The sequence below is a fragment of the Elgaria multicarinata genome, chromosome 3 (genome assembly GCF_023053635.1).
Source record: "Elgaria multicarinata webbii isolate HBS135686 ecotype San Diego chromosome 3, rElgMul1.1.pri, whole genome shotgun sequence".
Taxonomy (NCBI): Eukaryota; Metazoa; Chordata; class Lepidosauria; order Squamata; family Anguidae; genus Elgaria; species Elgaria multicarinata.
Genome location: NC_086173.1, coordinates 157,747,746 through 157,773,931, shown reverse-complemented (window position 1 = coordinate 157,773,931; position 26,186 = coordinate 157,747,746). Strand labels below are relative to the sequence as shown.

General features: G+C 46.3%; 1 protein-coding gene across 2 annotated transcripts; it reads right to left on the bottom strand.

The window, feature by feature from the left end:
- Positions 1 to 106: 106 nt before the first annotated feature.
- LOC134396140 (zinc finger and SCAN domain-containing protein 12-like) lies at positions 107 to 25,940 on the bottom strand. 2 transcript variants are annotated; one of them, XM_063122519.1, is made up of 9 exons: positions 25,769 to 25,940; positions 21,884 to 22,886; positions 19,599 to 19,719; positions 18,944 to 19,026; positions 16,478 to 16,604; positions 13,588 to 13,692; positions 9,742 to 9,876; positions 6,143 to 6,277; positions 107 to 1,903 (listed from the first exon to the last, which is right to left on the bottom strand). In XM_063122519.1, the coding sequence occupies exons 2-9, from the start codon at positions 22,607 to 22,609 to the stop codon at positions 897 to 899; spliced, it is 2,439 nt and encodes an 812-aa protein (XP_062978589.1). In that variant the 5' UTR covers positions 22,610 to 22,886; positions 25,769 to 25,940; the 3' UTR covers positions 107 to 896. The 2 variants fall into 2 exon arrangements, with proteins under 2 accessions (XP_062978589.1, XP_062978590.1); XM_063122520.1 differs by lacking the exon at positions 25,769 to 25,940 and adding an exon at positions 24,341 to 24,397.
- Between the last annotated feature and the right edge of the window lie 246 nt (positions 25,941 to 26,186).

Genomic DNA, 26,186 nt, shown 5'->3' with positions numbered 1-26,186 from the left:
CACCCATTTCATATACATGCATTGATATTGATATGTAAAATTTATGTAGATACCTTTTACTTTTTTTTGTTTGGTTGAAATTTCAAAATAAAAATTAATATTGAAAATGTCTGTATTGTTTATTATTCTTTCTTTTTAAAAACATTCTTGCCAACTGCTTTGGTTGGTTATATAAAGGCAGTAAATAATGCATTAATATAAGTTTTTTTGTTTTTTTAAAAAAGGACACCACCACTCTACTGTTTCAGAATTCCAGGACTGTATTTAATAACAGTATCGTTGTGTTATCTTACATAACACACACACCCCAGCTCCAGTCTCTCCGATCAGCTTATAGACTAATCATGACTTGTGCTCTCAAATCTCTGAGTTCAAGTCCTTATGTAGCCCAAACAATAATAACCACACACACAAGAGGGATGTAATATTGGAGTGACCAGATATAAAGGAGGGCAGGGCTCCTGCAGCTTTAACTGCTGTGATGAAGAGGGAATTTCACCAGGTGCTGCATGCCTACAAATGACACCTGCTGAAATTCCCTTTTCTATGCCACTGTTAAAGATACAGGAGCCCTGTCCTCCTTTCCATAGGGGCATCCTAGATTAAGAGTGTTTTTTTTAATTCTTGAAACCCTTTAAAGCTTTGGAAAAGGGGATGCTAAAAACAGACCTCTTTGTGTAACACCATGCAATAGGTATGCTTTGTTGCGTTCCAAAGATTACAGTAAATGTTCTTGTCTGAAGCTTGGCCTCTCCTTCTGGTTTTCCTGCAGGAACGCAACCTGGTTCTTTAGGGGATAGAGGGTTATACCAGCCCCACCCCTCCCTGCCCCACTCGATCATGGAATTTCCTGCCCTCCAGGAAAAAGCACTGGAGATTATGAAATATAAAGACTCTCAATGCCCTTCATAGATGCTCTGGTGTTTGATTAATGTTGCTTTCTGATCAAGACCCTTCCCACATTCTGGGTGCGTGTAAGGCCGCTGTCCCCTGTGAATTCTCTGATGTCTGATCAACTTATCTCTCCGGGAGAAGTTTCTTCCACATTCAGGACATGTGAATGGTTTCTCTCCCGTGTGGGTTTTGTGATGGCACATCAAATGTACCCTCTGCCTAAAGCATTTCCCACACAGAGAACATTCGTAGGGTTTCTCTCCGGTGTGGATTCTCTGATGTCTCAGTAACGGTTCTCGAGAAGTGAATCCTTTCCCACACGCGGGACATTCGTGCAGTTTTTCCCCCGTGTGAATCTTCTGGTGCTTCGTCAGCGTTTGCCTATGTCTGAAAAACTTCCCACACTGAGTGCACTGATACCGTCTCCCTTCGGTCTGAATGCCTTGATCTCGCTTTAACGCCTTCCTATTACTGAAGCTTCTCCCGTCCTCGCGACGCTCATAAGGTTCCTCTTCGGTGCGGGCATTCTGGTAGCCGATCAAACCCTCTCCACGCTGGAAGCTTTTCCTACACTCAGAGAGATCGTGTAGTTTCCCCCTCGTATGCGTCTCCTGACGTTGATCGAAGGACTGTTTTTGCTGGACGTTTTCCCCCAAGGTGGAACCTTTATAGGGGTTCTCTCTGGAATGCATCGTAACAAGCCCCGGTTTGTAGCGGTATTTTCTGCTATGCTTGGAAAACGAGAGTTTTTCTCCCTCTGTCTGCATGGCGTAGCTTTTGTTAAGGGCAGCTGTGAGACCTTCAGCGAACTCACTGGGTTCTTTCTCTCCCACCACTAGCTGTGGCTTCTCGTGCAGTTGACCCTTGGGCTCCCACCTCTGCTCATGAATTTCAGACGCTACGGGGAAATTCCACTGGGAAATCTCTGCTAATGTCCTGTGTGTTTCCTCTGCCAAAGTCTCCCCCGGATGATATTTCTCCATCTTGATCCAACTTCTTTTCCCGTCACCTGAAGAGACAAGAGACAGGCATTTGGTCTATGGTCTGGTCACTTCTTGTTTAGAGTCCCGTAACCTCCTTCTTGCTGGTCTTCCCTCCTGCTGTACATCCTAACTCATGATGTCACTGCATCTTTTATTTCCTCCTAGGTTCTATTTAAAAAGGATAAAACACGATGTGCCAAAATAACCGATTCTGCTCCGGAAAAAGCTGGTTTTCATGGCTTGTATAAATTAAGCCAATCAAGGCAAATGGCCTAAAGTTTGCGGGATTTAATCTGTTTCACTAAGCAGAGAAGGAAGCAAGGAGCTGTACGGGGGAACAGCAGATCAGAACTGCCACCTTCCGTCCTACAAATTATGCATCACAACACCGTTCCCCTGTTGAATGGGAGAGGGGGCAACTCAAGACTTAAACCCTAGCAGATGTGCTACAGTCATCTGAGACTTTACAAAAATGCTGTTGTTTCCAGGTGCCTTGGGGGACGTGGCAACAGGAAAAATCGCTGATCTGAAAACATTTTTGCTTGTAGGTCCCATCAAGCTGTATGGGAGGGATGGCAAGCCACAGGTAGGTCCACAGACGGCCATGTTCCCTACCTAAACCACCAGCCAATCATCACATCGCCAACTATTTTCTTGATCCGCCCCTAATTAGCCCCCAATCATCTGGTGGCTTCACAACTTCCTCCTTTGCTTTCCTGCCAATTGGGGGGGGGGGGTGCCTTTGTTGTTGTTTTTAAAAAGCCTTTTAAAACATTTGCTTTGGTAGGGTGACCCTTTGAAAAGGGAGACAGGGCTCCTGTGTATCTTTAACAGTTGCATAGAAAAGGGAGTTTCAGCAAGTGTCATTTGTATATATGCAGAACCTGGTAAAACTCCCTCTTCATCACAACAGTTAAAGCTGCTGGAGCTATACTAGAGTGCCCAGATTTAAAAGAGGGCAGGGCACCTGCAGCTTTGACTGTTGTGATGAAGATGAAATTTCACCAGGTTCTCCATATATACAAATGACACCTGCTGAAATTTCCTTTTCAATACAACTCTTAAAGATACAGGAGCCCTGTCCTCCTTTTCATATGGCCACCCTAGCTTTGGTCTCGGTCATGCCAAGGCAATGATTGCTTTCTCCCCTGATTGGCTTCTTCCTGGCTTCCTCCTGCCCTAATCAGGTGATCAGTGAGGACAGGACAGGAACAGTTCTGCTTCACAAATGTGCAGCAAACAAGAAGAGACCTTTTACAACGCACCACTTTAGCCTAGAGGGTGACCCTATGGAAAGGAAGACCATGCTCCTGTATCTTTAAGATTTGTCTTGAAAAGGGAATTTCAGCAGGTGTCATTTGTATGCATGCAGCACCTGGTGAAATTCCCTCCATCACCACAGTTAAAGCTGCAGGAGCCCTGCCTTCTTGACCATAGAAAAGAGGGCAGGGCTCCTACAGCTTTAACTGCTGTGATGAAGGGGGAGTTTCAACAGGTGCTATATGCATACAAATGACACCAGCTGAAATTCCCTTTTCAAGACAACTGTTAAAGATACAGGAGTCCTGTCCTCCTTTTCATGTGGTCACCCTACTTTAGCTTCCTTGAGTGACAGTGATTAAGAGTGAGAGGTGGTGGAGGTGAAAATCACCATTCACTGCTAACAAGCCTTTGGCCAGGTCATAAATAAAGAAGGTGAGAAACCTCCACTTTGCTGTTTTGACTTGCAAGGGGGTGGAGGGTGAGGAAAATAGTGTATTTAAAAATGTTCTTGTTTGCTGCCCCAAACTGAGGCTTGTGCTTACTTCTGAGTAGGCATAAATTGAGATGCTTCCTGCAGCTTTAACTGTTGTGATGAAGAGGGAATTTCACCAGGTGCTGCATGCCTACAAAGGACACCAGCTGAAATTCCCTTTCCTATGCAACTGTTAAAGATACAGGAGCCCTGTCCTCCTTTCCATAGGGTTGCCCTACTTAAACCTGATGCATGTGCCTTGCAACGTGACTTACTGCTGAGTAGATACACTTAACACTGAGTTGTGGTTACTAAGGCGTGCTTACTGCATCACAGACAAAGCTGTGGCAAGTTCATTTGATCCAGGACACAGTGCTTCCCGCTGGACATCTGAAAGAATAAGTTTTTTGCCCCATCCACTTTTGGATTTGATTTCGCCCACCAGTGGAATGCGGCCCCCGACAGCTTCTCTGAAATTTAATTTGGCCCTCGGGCTTAATAACGTTCAACATCCCTGCTGTATGCAGACTACTCCCAGTACGTTACGTTTCAGATCGCCACTGATTCCTTTCCAACATGGTGAAATTTGATAACCAAAGCATTTTGTGTAAAATATGACACTCTCAGAGTATCGACAGGATCGAGCACAACTGATCCCTCAATAAATCTGTCCCCTTTTCAGTGCCCTACATGGATGCCCTCCAACAAAGACAGTCACTGCTCAGGGGAGTATACACTCCATCAGTGCCTTACATGGACACCTGGAGGAATCATCAGCGGAACTTTTTGACTGAGACTTGGAAAAACGCAGCAAGTCAGATAGACAAGAATGGGATTCCCAACCGTGGGTCCCCAGAAGTTGCTGGACTCAAACTCCCATCGTTCTGTCGTCTGGGGGTGATGGGAGTTAATAGTCCAAAAACAGCTGGGGATCCAAAGGATCGTGCACAATGTTACCCATTGAAGTGAATGGGACTTAAGTCAGATGAACACTTGATACAACCAAGGTTGGGAATCTCTGGGCTAAACGGACCAGTAGTCTCACTCCTGAGTTCCCACAATCCCTTTGGGGAAAACCCACGACAAGAACAGCAGTTCAAGATGTTTTCACGGCCCTAACAAGTATTTACTCATAAGCCTGACTATTCTCTTGCAGGCCATTTACCCTGTTAATACCCCATAAAGATAATTATCCATGCCCCTTTGGAACCAAAGTTTTTCCCACATCCTTTCCGTCGCTTGCGAGGTCCCTGGCTTGAGCGGCTCATTCTTTTGCAAAACATTTCTTCCACACTGAAGGCCTTTGTAAGGTTTATCTCTTTGGATTCTCAGCTGTCTCATCCGGCATCCTCGCACTTCTCCCCCACACTGAAGACTTCCACATGTTATTTATTTATTTAATTTATATCCTGCCTCCCCCCCTCCCCATTTCCCCATGGAAAATGGCCCTCGACTGAAAACATTCGTAGGGTTTCTTTCCGGTGTGGATTCTCTGATGTCTTAATAACGGTTCTCAAGAAGTGAATCCTTTCCCACGGAAAATGTCCCTCGACTGAGAACATTCGTAGGGTTTCTCTCTGGTGTGGATTCTCTGATGTCTCAACAATGGTTCTCGAGAAGTGAATCCCTTCCCACGGAAAATGGCCCTCGACTGAGAACATTCGTAGGATTTCTTTCCGGTGTGGATTCTCTGATGTCTTAATAACGGTTCTCGGGAAGTGAATCATTTCCCACGGAAAATGGCCCTTGACTGAGAACATTCATAGAGTTTCTCTCCGGTGTGGATTCTCTGATGTCTCAATAACAGTTCTCGAGAAGTGAATCTTTTCCCACGGAAATGGCCCCCGACTTCACTGTCCTCAGTGAGTTCTCTGGTGTGTGAGCAGCTTATCCTTCCTCGCAAAGTTTCGCCCGCACTCCGCACATTCGTAGGGTTTCTCTCCCGTGTGGACCCTCAGGTGCCGCATCAAGTGGGCGCTCTGCATGAAGCTCTTCCCGCACTCGGGGCATTTGTAAGGTTTCTCTCCGGTGTGGATCCGCAGATGCCTCATCAAATGGGCGCTCCGGAGGAAGGTTTTCCCGCACTCGAGGCATTTGTAAGGTTTCTCCCCTGCGTGAATCTGCACGTGGGTTATCAAATGCAACCTGCGAGAGAACTTCCTCCCGCACTCGGGGCATTTGTACGGTTTCCCTCCGGTGTGGCTGCTCTGATGTCGAAGCAGATTTGATCTCCGGCGGAAGCTTTCTCCGCACTCGCAGCAGATGTATGATTTTTCTCCGGTGTGACTCCTTGGTGGGTCTGGATTTTGCTCGAAGCTTCCCCCCGCTGTGGGATAGAGAGACTGGACCTCTTCGGCATGTTTCGTAACAGCTCCTGGATGGCGGCGGTACCTTCTCCCATACTTGGGGAAGGAAGGCATTTCCTGCCTTGTGTATTTTTCGCAGCAAGCAGCTCCAAGACTTTCTGAGAACGTGCTGGATTCGTTTTGAGCCCAGGGTGGCTCCTTCCCCTCTCCCCTGCTGAACTCACATCTTTGCTTAGGCAGCTCAGCCGTCGCTGCAACGTTCGCCTGGTTGCTCTGAGGTAATATCCTGGGTGTTTCCCCTGGCTCATTTCCTCCATACTGAGAATTCTCCATCTTGATCCAACTTCTCTCCCTGTCACCTGAAGAGACAAGAGAGAGGAATGTTGTCTATGTTCTGGTCACCTCTTATTCATTTATTTTATTTATTTACAATATTTATATACCGCTCCCCATTGAAAATTTCAGAGTGGTGTACAAGATAAAATAAAAACAGAATAAAACACTTTAAAATAGATTTTAAAAGAAGCAAAATGTACAGTGAACCGCAGCTGGTCATTAAGGAAAGGCTTCCTGGAATAATGATGTTTTCAGGAGGCGCCGAAAAGAATACAAGGTTGGTGCCTGCCTGACCTCCAGAGGCAGGGAATTCCATAGGAGGGGGGCCACCGCACTGAAGGCTCTTCCCCTGGTGGACTCCAATCAGAGGATGGGTCTATGTGGAACCACCAGGGGCATGCCCTCAGATGACCTCAGTGACCAGGCAGGTTGGTAGGGGAGAAGGCGCTCTCTCAGATATCATAGAATCATAGAATAGCAGAGTTGGAAGGGGCCTACAAGGCCATCGTGTCCAACCCCCTGCTCAATGCAGGAATCTGCCTTAAAGCATCCCTGACAGATGGCTGTCCAGCTGCTTCTTGAAGGCCTCTAGTGTGGGAGAGCCCACAACCTCCCTAGGTAACTGATTCCATTGTCGTACTGCTCTAACAGTCAGGAAGTTTTTCCTGATGTCCAGCCAGAATCTGGCTTCCTTTAACTTGAGCCCGTTATTCCGTGTCCTGCACTCTGGGAGGATCGAGAAGAGATCCTGGCCCTCCTCTGTGTGACAACCTTTCAAGTGTTTGAAGACTGCTCTCATGTCTCCCCTCAATCTTCTCTTCTCCAGGCTAAACAGGCCCAGTTCTTTCAGTCTCTCTTCATATCCTGGTCCCAAGTTGTTTAGGGCTTTGTACACAAGTACAAGAACCTTCAACCTGGCCCGGTAGCGAAAAAGCAGCCAGTGCAGTTCCCTCAGCAGAGGAGTTACATGCTGGAAAGGGGCAGCTCCAGACAACAGCCGAGCTGCAGCGTTCTGCACTAGCTCCAGCTTCTGGAGCAGCTTCAAGGGCAGCCTCACATAGAGCGCGTTAGAGTCCTGTAACCTCCTTCTTGCTGATTTTTTAAATCAACTTCTAACTATAGAGCCATGGTGGGGGAACTCTGGCTGTACATCCCAATTCAGTCGGTCTCTGCTAAATTCATCTTCCCAGCCCTCAACCCACCTCCATTCTCTTGCATCACCCTACCCTTAAAAAGAATAAAGCACAGGCTCAGTTCGGACAACACGTTTGTCAGTGGTGGTTTTGGAAGTCCACGGTGGAGTTTTTACACCACAGTTGAGAAATGTGTCGTGTGGCAGGAAAACTCCAGGCAACGGAGGTGTTTTTTTTTTTAAAGAAAACACTCCACACAGAATATTCATGCTGTGCAGAGGAGAGTTCCTGCACAACCATTGCATGGCGGGCTCTGTGGAGTTTTGCGTTGCGTTGCCTTTTCCCACTGGCTACAGAGTTCCCTGGCAAGAGCGGTGAAAGGAGTGAGTGCCGCTCTAGGAGAGCTGCCGGGATCGTGTTTTTTGCAGCAATGGCTGATGGGATACCATTAGGAGGCCCGAGTGAGGAGAGAGGGCAGAGGAACTGTCAGTCAAATGTCATGATGGATTTTACTCAACTCCACGGTAGTAGGGTGACCCTATGAAAAGGAGGACAGGGCTCCTGTATCTTTAACAGTTATATTGAAAAAGGAATTTCAGCAGGTGTCATTTGTATATATGGAGAACTTGGTGAAATTTCCTCTTCATCACCACAGTTAAAGCTGCAGGTGCCCTGCCCTCTTTTAAATCTGGTCACTCTAGTATAGCTCCTGCAGCTTTAACTGTGGTGATGAAGAGGGAATTTCACCAGGTGCTGCATGCCTACAAATGACACCTGCTGAAATTCCCTTTTCTATACAACTGTTAAAGATACAGGAGCCCTGTCCTCCTTTTCATATGGTCACCCGACACGGTAGCCCACAGTCACACAATGATGGAGTTAGAACATGTTGTGTAGGGAGCAGCCCCTAGATTTATTTTATTTTTATTTAAAAAAAATTCTAACCCAGCTCTCCATCCTGATCAAGGCGGGGAACAACAACAGCATAAAACACATAAAACATTAATCAAAACACAATATACATTGTTAAAACATCCTAAAAACATCCTAAAAAAAGATCAACTGTTGGGTGGAGTTTTCACACTGCGTTGACTAATGTGTTGTCTGAACTAAGCTATTATGTTCCAAGTTATTTTTAGGTTCTTCTTCTGAGAAAGGTGGATTTTGCGGCTGGTATGAATTAAGCCAACCAAGGCAAATGGCCTGCATAAATTAAGCAAATGTTATCACTCGCATAAATTAAAAAATGTTGTGGCTTGCATAAATTAAGCAAACCATGACCAACGGGGTTCATTTTGTAGAATCGAATCTGAACACAGAGCTGGAGGGGGGAAGGGGCCCTCCAGATGTTGTTGGGTTCCACCTGCAATAAGCATTGGACGCCAACTATCAGGGATGATGGGAACTGGAGTGCAACAGCATCTGGAGGGCTTTGCCTCTGTTCTATAATTAGTTGAAGCAGTCTCGATTCTGCAAAAATAATGCCTGGAGGGGCGCAAATTCCCCAGTCCTAATACAAAGAGAAGCGCTAGATGGAGGACTAGTGGCAGACCAGACTAATCTTCCACTTACCACCTTACAAGTCATCCCTGTTGAAGGGGATAACTGAGGGCTTAAATCCTGGGAATTGTGCTTTGAGGGACAACCTAGAGGAGGGCCAGGATCTCTTCTTGATCTTCCCAGAGGGCAGCACCGTCCTATCCATGTTCCCCAGAAACATGTCTACACAGGCATATTGCTTTTGATACTGGAGGTAGCAGATAGCCATCTGTACTACAAGCCAACAAAGCCCTATGAAGAGAGACTGGAAGAACTGGGCATGTTTAGCCTGGAGAAGAGAAAGCTGAGGGGAGACATGAGATCACTCTTCAAATACTTAAAAGGTTATCACACAGAGGAGGGCCAGGATCTCTTCTCGATCCTCCCAGAGTGCAGGACACGGAATAATGGGCTCAAGTTACAGGAAGCCAGATTCTGGCTGCACATCAGGAAAAACTTCCTGACTGTTAGAGCAGTACAACAATGGAATCAGTTACCTAGGGAGGTGGTGGACTCTCCCACACTAGGGGCCTTCAAGAGGCAGCTGGACAACCATCTGTCAGGGATGCTTTAAGGTGGATTCCTGCATTGAGCAGGGGGTTGGACTCGATGGCCTTGTAGACCCCTTCCAACTCTATGGTCCCATTAATAATAAATCCTGATACGTGGCGGCACCTTCTACCATATTTGGAGAACATGGTCTCCCCACCCCTCTATTTGGCGGACTGTACAAGCAGCTTTAACACCTTCCGAAAGTTCCCTGGACTGATCCTGAACTTTTGGAGACTCCTTTTCCTGCCCCCTCTTGGACTCACATCTTTCTTCGCGCATCTCAGCCATCAGCGGAACATTTGCTTGGCTCGTTTGTGGCGCTGGCGTGGGTACTGCCTTCAGCTCATTTTCTCCCCGCTGAGGATTCTCCGCCTTGAGCTGACTTCCCCGCCCATCACCTGAAAAGACAGAGAGAGTGACCTCATTTCTGGACTCCTCCAACCTCCTTCTCACTGACTTCCCCATCTGCCACAATGTCCTCTCAATCAGAGTCAGGATGTCTCTGCTTCTTCCCATCTCTAGGTTCACATCAGCCCTCCCCTTTTATCCAGGGATGTGGGTTTTTAAAAAATTTTTTGGTTTTTTAAATTAAATTTATAGCCGAAGCTCTCTGGGTGGTTTACAAAAGTTAAAAACAGTGAACATTAAAGTATACAAAATTTAAAGCCATCAAAAATATAAAAAAACAGTATAAAACAACAGTATCCATTTAAACAATAACAGTTCTGGGGGCCATTAAAAAACAAACAAACTTAGCATATGTTGTTAAATGCTGTTAAATGCCTGGCGCCAAAAAGGTAACAATGCTGGAGCCAGGCGAGCCGAATCGGGGAGATCATTCCATAATTGGGGGGGCCACCACTGAAAAGGCCCTCTCCCTTGTTGCCATCCTCCAAGATTCCCTTAGAGTAGGCTCTCGGAGGAGGACCTTAGATGTTGAGCGCAGTGTACGGGTAGGTTCATGTCGGGAGAGGCATTCCGTCAGGTATGGTGGTCCCGAATCATAGAATAGCAGAGTTGGAAGGGGCCTACAAGGCCATCGAGTCCAACCCCCTGCTCAATGCAGGAATCCACCCTAAAGCATCCCCGTGTAAGGCTTTATAGGTTAAAACCAGCACCTTGAACTGGGCTCGGAAACGTATAGGCAGCCAATGCAAGCGGGCCAGAATCGGTGTTATATGTTCGAACCTTCTGGTTCCAGTTATCAATCTGGCCGCTGCATTTTGCACAAGCTTCAGCTTCCGAACTGTCTTCAAAGGCTGCCCCATGTAGAGGGCATTGCAGTAATCTAATTTGGAGGTTACCAGAGCATGGACCTCTGAAGCTAGGTTATCCCTGTAGCTGGGCCTCAAGTGACTGAGATGGTTCTAGGAGAACCCCCAGACTACGAACCTGCTCCTTCAGGAGTGCAACCCCATCCAGAACAGGTTGAACACCCACCATCCAGCCAATATACAGCCCTTCGCACAACATTAGGTGCCTTATAAATAAAGTACATTACATTTAAAATACTGGTCAGGGAGAGTTTAGAAATGTGTTTCGTTTTATAAAATTAAGGGTGTAATACTATGAATATTTAGACAGAAAAAGCGCTCATAACTCCCAGCATGCCCCAGTCAGATGACATTATCTGCAGTAAAAGAGACTGGGCCTGTTCAGACCATGGTTAGGCCGCTAACCCTTCTGCAGCAAATGGTTAGTCAGCGTGTTTAAACCGTGGTTATGGAGCCCTCTTGGTTAGGAATGTTTCACATGACACACTAAATCATGGTTCACATGACATGCTAAGCTATAACGTTTAGTTCAAAATGCTTAACCACCGTGTGTTGTCTGAACAGGGTCAATGTAACATAAATATAAAATTTACTAAAAGAATTGCCCTTGACAAAGCTGGCACTAAAAGCTAGATAACAAATTGAGCTTTTAACGTGGTTATCTGAATAATTTGACTCCTCCACAAGACCCTTCTGCATTCTACTTGCAACTTTAAAGCTAAACTAAAACATGCTAAAATTGCTAACCTGTTTTAATTCCTCCTGCACATTACTTGAAAGTAAAAACCTACGCTAAAGCATTATTAAGTTCCTCTAGGCATGTGAAGAATTAAACTTGGTTAAAAGTGCAAACCCACGCATGTTTAGACAGAAAAAAAAACTGTTCTGGGGAATGCTGAGTGTTGTAGGACTTTTTTTCTGTCTAAACATGCATAGGATTGTGCCTAAATGTAGAAGCTAGAGTGAAAGAAAACACAGACACCAAAGTCTTGGAAATAATTCCAAGTTTATTTATTTATTATATTTATATCCCGCCTCTTTTCCTCCAAAGAACCCACAGCGGATTACATTGGCCCTCCTCCTCACCATCTTATCCTCACAATAACCCTGTGAGGTAGGTTGGGCTGAGAGTCAGTGAGCTTCCATGGCTGAGTGGGGACTAGAACCTGGATCTCCCATCTCCCAGTCCAACACTCTAGCCACTATGCCACACTGGCTATTTCTGAAGTTCTATCTTCAGAAATAGCCTTTGCCCACCAGCAGTACGTCAATCTCAATAGGTTACCCCTGAGTGAATATGGCCCACCACAGACAGACTGTGGTGGGCCAGACTGGTGGGCCAGATAGACTGGCCCACCAGTCTAAAAGCTAATCATGAAGGAACGAGGTGAACTTCCCAGAGAGGCAGCCTCATTTGCTATTGCTGCCGAAAACATGGGCGAGGTTTTCAAAGCTACGGCAGGGCAAAACCACGTTGATCTTTGGGAGGCAGAAACCGTGGTGAGCTTTCAGCGCCCGCTTAAAATCTCTTCACTGGCTGCCAATTAGTTTCCGGGCGAAGTATAAAGTGTTGGTCATCACCTTTAAAGCCCTACATGGTTTGGGTCCAGGTTACCTGCGGGATCGCCTTCTCCCGTACAATCCACCCCGCACACTCAGGTCCTCTGGGGAGAATTTACCTCAGTCAGCCAAAACTAGTCTGACAACCATTACCCAGAGGACCTTTTCCTCTGTTGCTCCCAGACTGTGGAATGGCCTGCCGGGAGAGATTCGCCAGCTTAATAGTCTTTTAGCATTTAAGAAATCTATAAAGGCTGATCTCTTCCGGCAGGCCTATCCAGTGGAATTTTAGGATGCTTTTAGTATGTTTTTTAGGAAGTTTTAACAGTTAAACCTCAAAAAAACCAAGATTATGGCAACCAGCTTGATTGATAACTGGCAAATAGAGGGAGAAAACGTGGAGGCAGTGACAGACTTTGTATTTCTGGGCGCAAAGATTACTGCAGACGCTGACTGCAGCCAGGAAATCAGAAGACGTTTACTTCTTGGGAGGAGAGCAATGACAAATCTTGATAACATAGTTAAGAGCAGAGACACCACGCTGACAACAAAGGTCCGCATAGTTAAAGCAATGGTATTCCTCGTAGTAACCTATGGCTGTGAGAGCTGGACCATAAGGAAAGCTGAGTGAAGGAAGATAGATGCTTTTGAACTGTGGCGTTGGAGGAAAATGCTGAGAGTGCCTTGGACTGCAAAGAAGATCCAACCAGTCCATACTCCAGGAAATAAAGCCAGACTGCTCACTTGAGGGAATGGTATTAAAGGCAAAACTGAAGTACTTTGGCCACGTAATGAGAAGACAGGATACCCTGGAGAAGAGGCTGATGCTAGGGAAAGTGGAAGGCAAAAGGAAGAGGGGCCGACCAAGGGCAAGATGGAGGGATGATATTCTGGAGGTGACAGACTTGACCTTGGGGGAGCTAGGGGTGGCGACAGCCGACAGAAAGCTCTGGCGTGGGCTGGTCCATGAAGTCACGAAGAGTCGGAAACGACTGAACGAATAAACAACAAAAAAACTGTGTTTTGATTAATATTTTATGTATTTTGTACTTGTTGTCAATCAGGATGGAGGCGGGTTAGAAATAAATTTATTATTATTATTATTATTATTATTATTATTATTATTATTATTATTTAACACATTTATCTGCACAAGCTTACCCAACTAAGACACTGCTCCATTTCATTACAGTTCCTGTCGCAATGTTTTTAATTCATCCATTCCTCTTACACTGTTTTTTATATTGGCTTTATAATTTAATAGAAATGCATTACCTGAATCTCGGCCTGGGTGTCTCTCACATCCCATCGGGAACGGGTGGAACATTTCTTCTTTTTGGGGATGTGAGGAGAGGTCAGGTTTGGGAGCCAAAAATCCCTCTTGATTGGAGACAGACAGATAATTACTTGTAACGCAGTTAAGTACCAAAACAAAATACATGGCTTTTTATATTTGTGTCTTCCCCCGCCATAAACTTAACAATAATACTTAGAATTTGCATAGTACTTTCAACCATTCAAAGCCCTTCCTGTGCATTATATAATGTCATGACTAGGCCTCCTTAGGCTGGGGGAAGAAGTTTCAGGCGATCAATCAGAATCAGCTTCTGAAGGAGAAGAGACGGGGCTAGAAACATACCCGCCTATATGGGGAAGTGGAGGAGGTGACTCTCTTCACCAGCTGGGAGTGAACCTTCGCCACACCTTATCTCTGAAAACGTTAACAACACACAGTCTGTGGGAAATCAGTCTTCTTCCGAGGGGGAGGGCACTTCAGGGCTGGCTAATCCTAGAGTACGCTGCAGACTAAAACAGGCGGAGCTAAAGGAAGGTGAGAGAAGGTCAGCCCGGCTAGCTTCCCGCCAAAGTCTTCTTCAGAACCAGCCTCCCTGAAGTTAAAGCGTTCTGGAAAAGGTTTCCCATTCTTCTTGAAAGGACAATTGTCTCGCTTAGTTTGCATAGTCTTGCCTAGAGGAAAGTTCCTAGAGGTTGGACTTTCTTCAGGTGGAAGAAGAGACCTACAGTTATCCATGCTCTGATAAACTCCTGTTTGGATTACTGCAATGCATTATATGTGGGCCTGCCTTTGAAAACGGTCCGGAAACTTCAACTGGTACAAAACAGGGCAGCATGTTTACTAACAGGGACTGGCCAGTGAGACCACATCACGCCAGCCCTTTTACAACTTCATTGGCTGCCAGTCCAGGTCCGGGCCCGATTCAAAGTGCTGGTATTAACATTCAAAGCCCTAAACGGTTTGGGGCCAGGTTATTTGAAGGAACGCCTCCTCCCATATGTGCCTGCCTGTACTTTAAGATCATCCAAAGGGGCCTTTCTCCATAAGCCCCTGCCAAAGGAAGTGAGGCAGGTGGCTACTAGGAGGAGGGCTTTCTCTACTGTGGCACCCCGGCTGTGGAACGAGCTCCTGAAGGGTTCGCCTGGCACCTACACTGTACTCCTTCCGTCACCAGCTGAAGACCTTTTTATTTTCCTCAGTATTTTAACACCTAATTTAACTTAAATTTTGCTGTTTTAATTCCATATTTTAACCTATATCAATTTTTGCTGTGTGGTTTTATCCTGGTTGTGCTTTTTATATTGTATTTTGTATTTGTGTTTTTAGACTGTTGGTTGTTTTATTATGCTTTTTAAGGTTTTAATTTTTGTGAACCGCCCAGAGAGCTTCGGCTATTGGGCATTATAAAAATGTAATAAATAAATAAATAAATAAATAAAGCTTGGTGGATTACACGGCAGGCCTCTTTATTATTTCCCAATAAGTCGGGAGGTTTTGGGAAACACGACATATAACTGTATTCCTAACTGTTATCTAATTGTATTCCGACCTTGTAAGGAAAGTCAGTATTATTATTTCTCCATATTGTAGATGGGGATCCTAAGCCTCAGAGACAGGCTTACCTAAAGCCACCAACAACTCGATGGCAGAGGAGAAATTCGAACTGGCAACTTCCTGCTTTGTAACACAGCAATGCTACACTACCTCTCAATAAAATGTAAATGAGGGAAATAATGAAATCTGAAACGGATTAATCTCATACACAACACTATCACACGTATGTCTGTGAGATTAAAAGACTTGTCTGAGGAAACTGTAGTTTTTCAGATGGGACAGAAGGTCTCGCTGGAATCTTTCCCTTACGAACTGTATGACTATAGCAGATTTGCACAGCTTTCCTCCGCTTAAGGGAGACATCCGTACCTTTGTGACTGCAGCAGCCATTACACCAATTCCCATCTTCATCTCATTACTATTTGCATGCCTAGCAACCAACATTCAATGGGAATGGGAAGGGCTGCCATCCTGAAAGCAATGTCAGTGAACAGGGAAAATGAGGCCAAAAGGGGAGGAGGGATGCAGGAGCTATGGGTAACAGAGATGAGAGAAAGCTCTCTGGAAAATGACATAAGGGTTGGAACACACATATGCACTCAGCTATAGCTCATAGGATAGGGGTTGGGACCCTCAGGTCCTAGGGCCAAATCTGGACTTCCCGCAGTAGCAATCCAGCGCTCTGGGGTTCCTCAGATGGCCATGGCCCCTCCCCTTAGCCCCTCCCCTTTTTGCTCAACCAATCATCCTGTAGTTCCTGGTTTTTGTGCCGTACTTTCCCCATTCAAAATGCTTCTCCTAAGTCTAAGTTACCAGCAATTAGAGCCTTAAGCTAAAATATGTTGCTTTTTTGCAGCTCTGCCCCTTTCTGCTTTGTTCCCACCCCCTTTGCCTTTGGCTCCATCCACTACTGGACCGCGGCTTCCGAGAGCTTCTCCAGAACCGAATCCGGCCCTCGGGCTGAAAGAGCTTCCTGCCTCTTGCCATACGGTCACCTTTCCATTAACCGTCCAAACATTTGGCAGGCATTTTGAGTAGTAATAACTGGAGAGAAACCCTGAATGTCCTGAGCAGGGGAGAAACTTCTTTCAGGAAGAGAAACTGACCGGACATCAAAGAGGAGCGAGGACTCATTCTATTGCGGGAATAGGCCTCGCTTCATATCACATCTATGAGAGCGAAAGAGAGAGAGAGAGAAAGAGAGAATTTGAAAGAGGGGTTCTCTCTCTCTCTCTCTCTGATTCTGTAGATGGCAACCAAATAATGGTGGGTGTTTACTGGAATTCTGGAGGCCTAAGCAGAACCGAGCCTTACCCAAGGAATCTGCGTTCCCGTCCTCCTCCTGCAAGACTTGCCAGAACATGGTTCGGGGACATGTCTGCATCAGCGTCGGCTCGACCACATGCAAAGATGCACCCGTCTCTTTCAGGCTTATCAGTCCCTGCAAACAGGAAGAGAATCAGCCCGCTCCTGATCAGTTCTGGTTGCAGGGCGGAGGGGGAAATAGTGAAAATTACATCGATTGTCATCAGTCCACTTGTAAATGTGCAACACTGGTGGGGGGCACCCTACTCTTTCAGCATGTTTTAGCATGCAATCTTTGCTCAGAAGTAAGCACCACTGAGTTCAATGGGACTTACTCCCAGGTCAGTGAATGGCCCTGTTCAGAAGACACCTTAAACCATGGCTTTAACCACGGTGACTAAAACATTTTGCTTTAGTCACCGTGGTTAAAGCCATGGCTTAAGGTGTCTTCTGAACACAGCCTGGCTTTCTGGCTTAACCACCGTGGTTAAAGCCGTGGTTTAAGATGTCTTCTGAATGGGGCGTATGTAGGATTCCAGCCTCACAATGCAACCCTATGCGCCCCTTCCTAGAGGCGGAAGACCTAAAGACGGTAGTGCACACGCTGGTAACTTCGAGGCTCAATTTCTGCATTGCGCTCTACATAGGGCTAACATTGTACCTAATCCAGAAACTTCAACTAGTTCAAAATATGGCAGCCAGGTTGGTCACTGGTACACCTAGGAGTGACCATATTACATCAACTTTAAAATCACTTCACTGGCTGCCAATTAGTTTCTGGGCAAAGTACAAAGTGTTGGTTATTACCTTTAAAGCCCTACATAGTTTGGGTCCAGGTTACCTGAGGGATCGCCTTCTCCCGTACAATCCGCCCCACACACTCAGGTCCTCTGAGGAGAATTTACCTCAGTCAGCCAAAACTAGTCTGACAACCATTACCCAGAGGACCTTTTCTTCTGCCGCTCCCTGACTGTGGAATGGCCTGCTGGGAGAGATTCGCCAACTTAATAGTCTTTCTGAGTTTAAGAAAGCCGTAAAGACTGATCTCTTCTGGCAGGCCTACCCAGATGAATTTTAAGTTGCCTGATTGTTAATACTGTATGTTTTTAATCAGTTTTATGCATTTCATGGATTTTTTGTATTTAATGTTGTTTCCTGTCTTGATCCAGAGGAAGAGGCGGGTAAGAAAGAAATATATTATGTACTACTATTAGTAGCAATAGTAGTACATTCCATTGTGTTCACTGTGGTTTAGATCCTAGTAAATGTGTTTAGGACTATTCACCTAAGGCACAATCCTATGCATGGTTTAGAGAGAGAAAGGTCCTACAACTTCCAGAATGCCCCAGCCGGCTGGCTGGGGCATTCTGGGAGTTGTAGGACCTTTTTCTGTCTAAACATGCATTGGATTGTGCCCTTAATCATCCTGATTTACAGTGCACTAGGTTCATCTAGGCTGCAATCCTACACACACTTACCCAGGTATAAGTCCCATTCAACTCTGTGGACTTACTTCTGAGTAGACATGCACAGCATTGAGCTGCTATGATAAGATTTAGATTCCTGATGTCAGGTGTGGAGGTCTTGGGGCATATGGAGTCTGCCCAAAGAATAACTGGAGAAAGATATAGAAGCAAATATTTTCAAGAGTCAAACATGTTTTAAAAAGGAACCCAGTTTGAGTAAGAAGTCGTCTCTTGGATCTATACTACTTCTACAATGCAGGAACTCAAATCAGTTGGAATATATATGTGTGTGTATATATATAAATATGTGCATCTACACACATGTGCTCACTCACACACATTTTCATATATTTTATAATGATATAGTAACATTTATATATGGCCATATCTTCTAAAAAGTCATCAAGGTGGTGTACAATTTAAAACAATAAAACCTTAACGCAATATAAAACAGTAAAAGGCATTAAAACTTTAAAACTACACATTTTAAAAGGTTAAATTAAAAAGATGTATCTTCACACCCTTTCTTCACAAACACACACACACTTTATACTCTCTCTATGTGTAAGTATACTCTCTATGGGTGTATGTATTTATATTTCTATGCATATATATTTTATATATATACACACACACAACCATTTTGTCTAAGGTGCACATGACAGATTTTCTTTGAAACTATGAAGGCTAGAAAACACCTCCAGCACATGTGTTTTAAAAGGCACTCCTCTCCTATTTTCACCCAAATCCCAGCAAATGGCAAAATAAGAGCAATGGTTTACCAGGGCAGGTACCAGAAAAGCCAGGAATGTCCTTAGTAAAGAGGGATCATACCTGCCCCATTCAGACAATACGCTAAACCATGCTGCTTAACCACGAAATGGTTAAGGGAATGCATTAACCTTAACCATTTTGTGGTTAAGCAGCAGGGTTTAGCACGTTGTCTGAACGGTGCCACTGTCACCCTAGCCTGGCATGTGGCAAACCAACCCGACAAGATGTCACGTACCTCGCTCAGCCCAACTTCAGCCATTTCCTGACCTTCCAGAGAAAGCAACGAACCGGAGTGACTTGGACATTTGATCCCACTACCTGCAAAGGGCGGGAGGGAGAGTTTTAGAAGGGGGAGATTCGATTCCAATCCCCACTGGGCCATGATATTCACTGGGTGACTTTGGGCCAGGCACTGACACCCAGCCTAACCCACCTCACAGGGTAGTTGTGAGGATAAAAATGGAGAGGAAGATCATGTAAGCCTTAGTAGGGTGACCCTATGAAAAGGAGGACAGGGCTCTTGTATCTTTAACAGTTGTATTGAAAAGGGAATTTCAGCAGGTGTCATTTGTATATATGGAGAACCTGGTGAAATCCCCTCTTCATCACCACAGTTAAAGCTGCAGGAGCTATACTGCAGCTATACTATGACCAGATTTAAAAGCGGGCAGGGCACCTGCAGCTTTCACTGTTGCGATGAAGAGGGAATTTCACCAGGTTCTCCATATGTACAAAGGACACCTGCTGAATTTCCCTTTTCTATGCAACTGTTAAAGAGACAGGAGCCCTGTCCTCCTTTCCATATGGTCACCCTAAGCTGCCTTGAGTTCCTTGCAAGGGGTGGGTGGGGAGGCAGGATATAAATGCAATAAAAATACTTAAATCCTTACCCAGCAAACTAATTTCTCCAACACTGTTCTGCTTGGCTTCTTGGTAGATCTCTCCTTGTGCAGCATCTAAGGGCTCTTCCTCCATGCTCAGGGAACCCACACAAACCTCCTGCAGCGGCCCCTGAAACAGGGAGGGCAACCCCACTCAGAACAAGAGATAAAGGACTAGTTGGGTGATTCAGATTCTGCACCCCTAAACCCGATTCCCTTTGGATATAGTTCAAGGAGCTGTTTTGGGCAAGTAAAGCCCCACGTAGCTTTACCAGTCCTCATCAGGAGTGTTGAGACCCAGCAAGCTAACTGTGAATAGCAACTGGGGCTGCCAACTTGTGTTCCCACTGGCCATGCTGGCTGGGAATGATGGACATTGTAGTCCAACACATCTGGAGGATGGGGAAGGCTGACTTACATGCTGAGAAAAACAACACCTCTGGATTTTCTCCACCTCTGGATTTTCTCTTCCAACTTTGCAATGTTCTTCATCCTCTTAAGGCATGGTCACCTTGCCAGAGATCAGAAGTTGGCAACTATTCAAGTGGCCCCTGCAACTGCTTCCCTAACAGCAGTTTGCCCTGAAGCAAATAGTTACTGCAGGGCCATGATCTCCTCCCGATCCTCCCAGAGCGCAGGACACGGAATCACGGGCTCAAGTTACAGATGATAGTTTGTCGCTCACGGTAGCTGAAACGCTGTTATCCTTGACTTACTACTAGAGGGGAGTGACGCATTTAATCCTTTATCTTTGGGAATTCCCTAGTCAGCCCCCATTTTTGAAGCTAGTTCCTAGAATGTGGAATAGCAGTGTAATAGGCCATTGAAGAAGACTTCCAGTCGAAACGCATCTGACCAAGACCTTCAAAGTTTACGAAGCACTTTTATATTGTATTTTTAACTTCTTGTATATTGCACATTGTGAGTGCTCTTTATATTTTTTAAAAAATATATTTTTTCTATTTTACTTCAATACAAAAACTTGGCTATAAATTCATTATTACCTTAACTTTCTTGGTTTTTTAGCACAAGTTACAGGAAGCCAGATTCCGGCTGGAGATCAGGAAAAACTTCCTGACTGTTAGAGCAGCATGACAATGGAACCAGTTCCCTAGGGAGGTTGTGGGCTCTACTACACTGGAGGCATTCAAGAGGCAGCTGGACAACCATCTGTCAGGGATGCTGTAGGGTGGATTCCTGCACTGAGCAGGGGGTTGGACTCGATGGCCTTATAGGCCCCTTCCAACTCTACGGCCCCGTTCAGAAGACACCTTAAACCACGGCTTTAATCATGGTGGTTAAGCCAGAACGCCGAGCTGTGTTCTTAAGACACCTTAAATCATGGCTTTAACCACAATGACTAAGGCAAAAAGTCACTGTGATTAAAGCCTTAGTTTAAGATGTCTTCTGAACGGGGCCTCTGATTGTTTAATTCTAAGTGACTGTGTTTTGCTCCGTGCCATTTAAAGCGTCACCTGCTAATTTCTGCAAATCAAGCTTCTGTTAATGAAACAGAAAAGACCACAGCATTTTTCTCCTGCACAAGTTGTCAACCCGGGTGGGAAATCTAAATTTACTTTGCAGAGCTGCCGTGAGGCTAAGTGGGATAAGTACACAAAACTGCTAAAAAAAATGATAGACAAGGCACAATATTAAAGGTTTTCTAGGGTGCATCATTAACAAAAGGTCTTTTTTGATTGATTGATTGATTGATTGATTGATTGATTGTGTTTTTATACTGTGCAATAGCTGAAGCTCTCTGGGCGGTTTACATTAATGATAACAGGTTGCCAGTAGCAGTTATACGTTGTCGTTGATTTTGGATGGGGAAGGAATCTTATAGTGGGAGGTGTAGTCCAACACATCTGGAGAACATCAGGTATGAGAAGGCTGCTCTAACGGCATTCAAGGGATCAAGTTAAACTGGTCAGGAAAACTTCAACCTTTGCTATGTGTTAACAATGCCAGACAGCCAGGGTGGCGTAGTGGCTAAAGTGTTGGACTGGAAGTCGGGAGATCCGGGTTCTAGTCCCCACTCAGCTATGGAAACCCACTGGGTGACTTTGGGCCAGTCACAGACTCTCAACCCAGCCTACCTCACAGGGTGGTTGTTGTGAGAATAAAATGGAGAGGATGATTATGTATGCCACCTTGGGTTCCTTGGAGGAAAAAAGGCGGGATATAAATGCAATAATAAAATAAATAAATAAATAAATAAATATTTCTAACTGATGCTGCCAACACTCAACCTGCACTCTGTGTCGTGATAGGGCCTCCAGAGAGGAAAACCTCACCTGCCATTTCCCTGTTTCAGCCTCTCGCTGGCTCATCAGGAAATCCTCCACCAGGGCCACAGCTTGGGCGCAGGTTTCTGGGCCCCCTTCCCGGATCCATCCCTGGATTTCCTGCGGCAAGACCGCCAGGAACTGCTCCAGGATCAGCAACTCCAGGATTTCCTCCTTGGTGTGTCTCTCCGGCTTCAGCCACTGATGGCAAAGCTCCTGGAGCTGACTATAAACTCTTCGAGGGTCCTCAACCTCCTGGCAGCAGAATTGCCTGAAGTGCTGGCGCTGCACCTCCATCCGCAGCACATCCCCTCGCAAGATGGCCGCCTTCACTTTCCCATAGTCCTCCTGATCTCCAGCTTCCAGGATGCTAAAGGCCTGTTCAGCTACTCCACTGAGGGCCGGCAGGAGCCGGGCCGCCCACTCTCCTCTCGGCCACCGGCAGGCTTCAGCCACTTGCTCAAAGGAGGCCAGGAAGGCCTTGGTGTCGTCCCACGGGGCACCCTCTGACATCCCTGGGCTCCCCCATCCTGTGTGAAGGGGCTGCAGTGTCTTCAAGAACCCCTGCCACTGGGCTTCCCAGCGCTGTTGCATCCGCCTGGAAGGCTCCCCTTTGCCCTCTTGCGACGCTCTCCATCCTGGCCGCTCCGTCATATATTCCGGCTGAACTGCACTGGTGGTTCTTCCTATCAAGTCTGCTCTGAGTTCTAGTCCTGGGCGTTTTTGCTCCTTCATCTCTTTCACTGCTCGCTTGACATCCGCCCGTCTACGGGTAGCGGTGAGCTTTCCAGAAAGTGGATTCCTGGCAAAAAACCTTTGCTCTCAACCTCCTGAAGTCTTGCTAGAACCACAGAGGAGGAAAAGACCCAACTTGTGCCTTTCCTGATGTGTCTTTTAGCACTCCAGTAGGTTGAGTGTTACTTGGTAGGAGAACAGGTGCAATGGTCAGGTGCCCAGAGCAGTCCAGTGTTATTCTCTGGGGGTATTCCTGAGGTCACGGGGGAGTTTCTTCCTGTTAAAGAATCACAGAATAGAATGATTTAAATCACAGGGAGTGGGGTGAAGGAATGGGCGACAAGCAGGGGGAGGAGCCATGGCTCCATGGTACACCACTTGGTTTGCACGCAGAAGGTCCCAGATTCGATCCACTGGCAACCGCTGTGGAGGAACCCGAAAGGGCGAGTTCCCTAGGTTCGCTGAGTGGCGGTCAAAGACTCTCAAGACACCATTTCTCTCATCTTGGAAAAGTTTTATTACGAGCAGCCTGCAGTGCTGCAAGGTGGCAAACCCTAGTGGCTCTGAAGGACTGCCCACTAGTTGTAGGCAACGCTAAGATACTTATAGGGTAACATCTTCAGAAGCAACAACAGAACTTCCTCATATAATAAACCAATCAGAATACAGTTTTGCAATACAGTAACCAATGGTAAACAAGGCATTTATACATGTGCAGAGTGCAGATAATTCTAAGACTAGAAAAACAATACGTAGATGGGTATTGCAATCCTGGAACATCTGTTCCTTTGTGGTTATTACTCTTCTTGTCCTCGCTGGGAGGCTCACACTCTGACTAATGTGTCAACCCTTCTTGTTGGTTGAGCAAGTGTTGCTCAATATATTTTCAGTTACAGTTTGGATCAAATTGCTATAGAACTTAATTTCTAATAGAAAGGGCTCACATCAAAACAGGGTGGGCACAGATAAAACAGCCCATTCACACATTTCCTCGACACCGCCCAGAGAGCTTCAGCTATTGGGCGGTATAAAAATGAAATAAATAAATAAATAAATCTCCAGGTAGGGGAGGCAAAACGTCTGCCTGAAGCCCTGGAGAGCGGCTGCCAGTCAGTGCCGATACTACTGGGTTGGATGGACCCCTGGTCTGATTCTGTATGAGGCAGCTTCCTACTGAAATTGGATGAACCATCTCAAAAACAGAACGTCCTAAATCCCAACATGAAGAGCCTCTTTGTGTACATCACTATTGTATTATTGCATTTATATCCCACCTTTTTTCCTCCGAGGAGCCCAAGGCGGGGTACACAATCCTCCTCCTCTCCATTTTATCCTCACAACAACAACCCTGTGAGGTGGGGGTTGGGCTGAGAGTCTGTGACTGGCCTAAAGTCACCCAGTGAGTTTCCATGGCCGAGTGGGGACTAGAACCCGGATCTCCTGACACCCAGTCTGACATTTTAGCCATAATTCTGGAAATCTCTCAAGCACATTTACAACAGGAGGTTTGAGGCAACCTTCCAAAAGGATAAAGAGGAAATAAAATAAACTCTAGTAAATAAACCATATTCTCTATTACATCTTAGCACCTTCTCCTCTAGCAGCAGACCACACATGCTAAGCCATTTTCTCAGGGGGCGGCCTCTGATCAGAGACCACTTATGGAAAGAGTTCTTAAAGACGTGCTTTTGCTTCTTGATGGTTTTATACAGCTGGTGGAGACTGACTTACAACACAATCCTATATGTGGAGCCAGTGTGGTGTAGCGGTTGGAGTGTTGGTCTGGAACGTGGAAGGTCCTGGCCCCACTCAGCCATGGAAGCTCACTGGGTGACTTTGGGCCAGTCACAGACTCTCAGTCTACTTCACAGGGTTGTTGTTGTTATAAGGATCAAATGGAAAGTGGGGTTGATGTGTATGTCATCTTGGACTCCTTGCAAGAAGCAAAAAAAAAAAAAAGGGGGCTGGCTGTAAACCGAACAAATAAATAAAGTATGCCTGGTGTGGAGAATGTGAATAGGGAGACCTTTTCCTCCCTCTCTCAAAATACTAGAACCCAAAGGGGTCATCCCATGAAGCTGATTGGTGGGAGAGTCAGGACAAATAAAAGGAAGGACTTCTTCACACAGCGCAGAGTAAAACTATGGAACTCGCTACCACAAGATGAGGTGATGGCTACTAATCTGGATGGCTTTAAAAGGGGGTTGGATAAATTCCTGGAGGAGAAGACAATCAATGGCTACTAGTCCGGATGGCAACGTGTAACCTCCCAGTATCAGAGGCAGTGTGCCTACGCTTTAGGGTGGATTCCTGCATTGAGCAGGGCCTTGGATTCAATGTCCTTGTAGGCCCCTTCCAACTCTGCTATTCTATGATTCTATGTACATCAGTTGCTAGCGAACACGGGCGGGAGAGTGCTATTGCACTTCTGTCCTGCTTGTGTGTTTCCCATGGGCAGCTGCCGGTTGGCTGCTCTATGAACAAAATGCTGGACCAGATGGACCCTTAATCTGATCCAGCAGAGCTCTTTAGGTTCTTAAAAGGAACCAGCCATGATGTAGCAATCCAAGAGTTGGACTAAGACCGGAGAGACCCAGGTTCGAATCTCCACTCCGCCGCAAAGGTCATTGGCCAACCATGGTCCAGGCCCTCTCTCAGTATAATCCACCTGCAGGGCTGTTGTGAGGATAAATCCATAAGCCAACGGCCCCTCAGCAGGAAGTGCTATTGTGCTCCACGGGTCTTAGACTAGGGTGACCATAAGAAAAGGAGGACCGGGCTCCTGTACCTTTAACAATTGCATTGAAAAGGGAATTTCAGCAGGTGTCATTTGTATATATGGGGAACCTGGTAAAATGCTCTCTTCATCACTCCATTTAAAGCTGCAGGTGCCCTGCCCTCTTTTAAATCTGGTCAGTCTAGTATAGCTCCTGCACCTTTAACTGTTGTGATGAAGAGGGGATTTCACCAGATTCTGCATGCATACAAATGACACCTGCTGAAATTCCCTTTTCTATGCAAATGTTAAAGATACAGGAGCCCTGTCCTCCTTTTCATAGGGTCACCCTAGAGGTCTTACTCCCAAGACGGTGTATGGGGAGGATTGCAGCCTCGAGGCTTTGCCAGCCAGACCCTCCCTCCCCCACGTGGTGCTCTTACCCCAACGACGACAACCACAGGGCTCGACCGAGCTCCTCAACCATACCGAAAGCGACGAGGAGGCCGATGTGACCCTAGGTTGGCGGGGTTTTCTCTCTCTGCGTTGCAGGGCTCCGCTCGGGCGGCTGCACGGGGAAGGTCCGGCTGGGATGCCCCCTCCAGACCCGCTCCCCGGACGGCTAGCAGCAGCAGCAGCAGCAGCAGCAGCAGGTCCCTTCTGCGGCGGCAAATCCCGCACCTTCCCTCCGGCCTTTCCGCCCTCCGCTCCGTCGGTGGGTTAATGGCGGCGCCGCAGAGCCAAGCCGGGCTTCGCACGGCCGCCCCCTCCCGGACGGCTCCGCTTGCGCAACCGCCGCCATTCAACCCCCCCCTACCCCGACGACGGGAAAAGGAGGAGCAGGAAGCCGCCCGCCGAGGG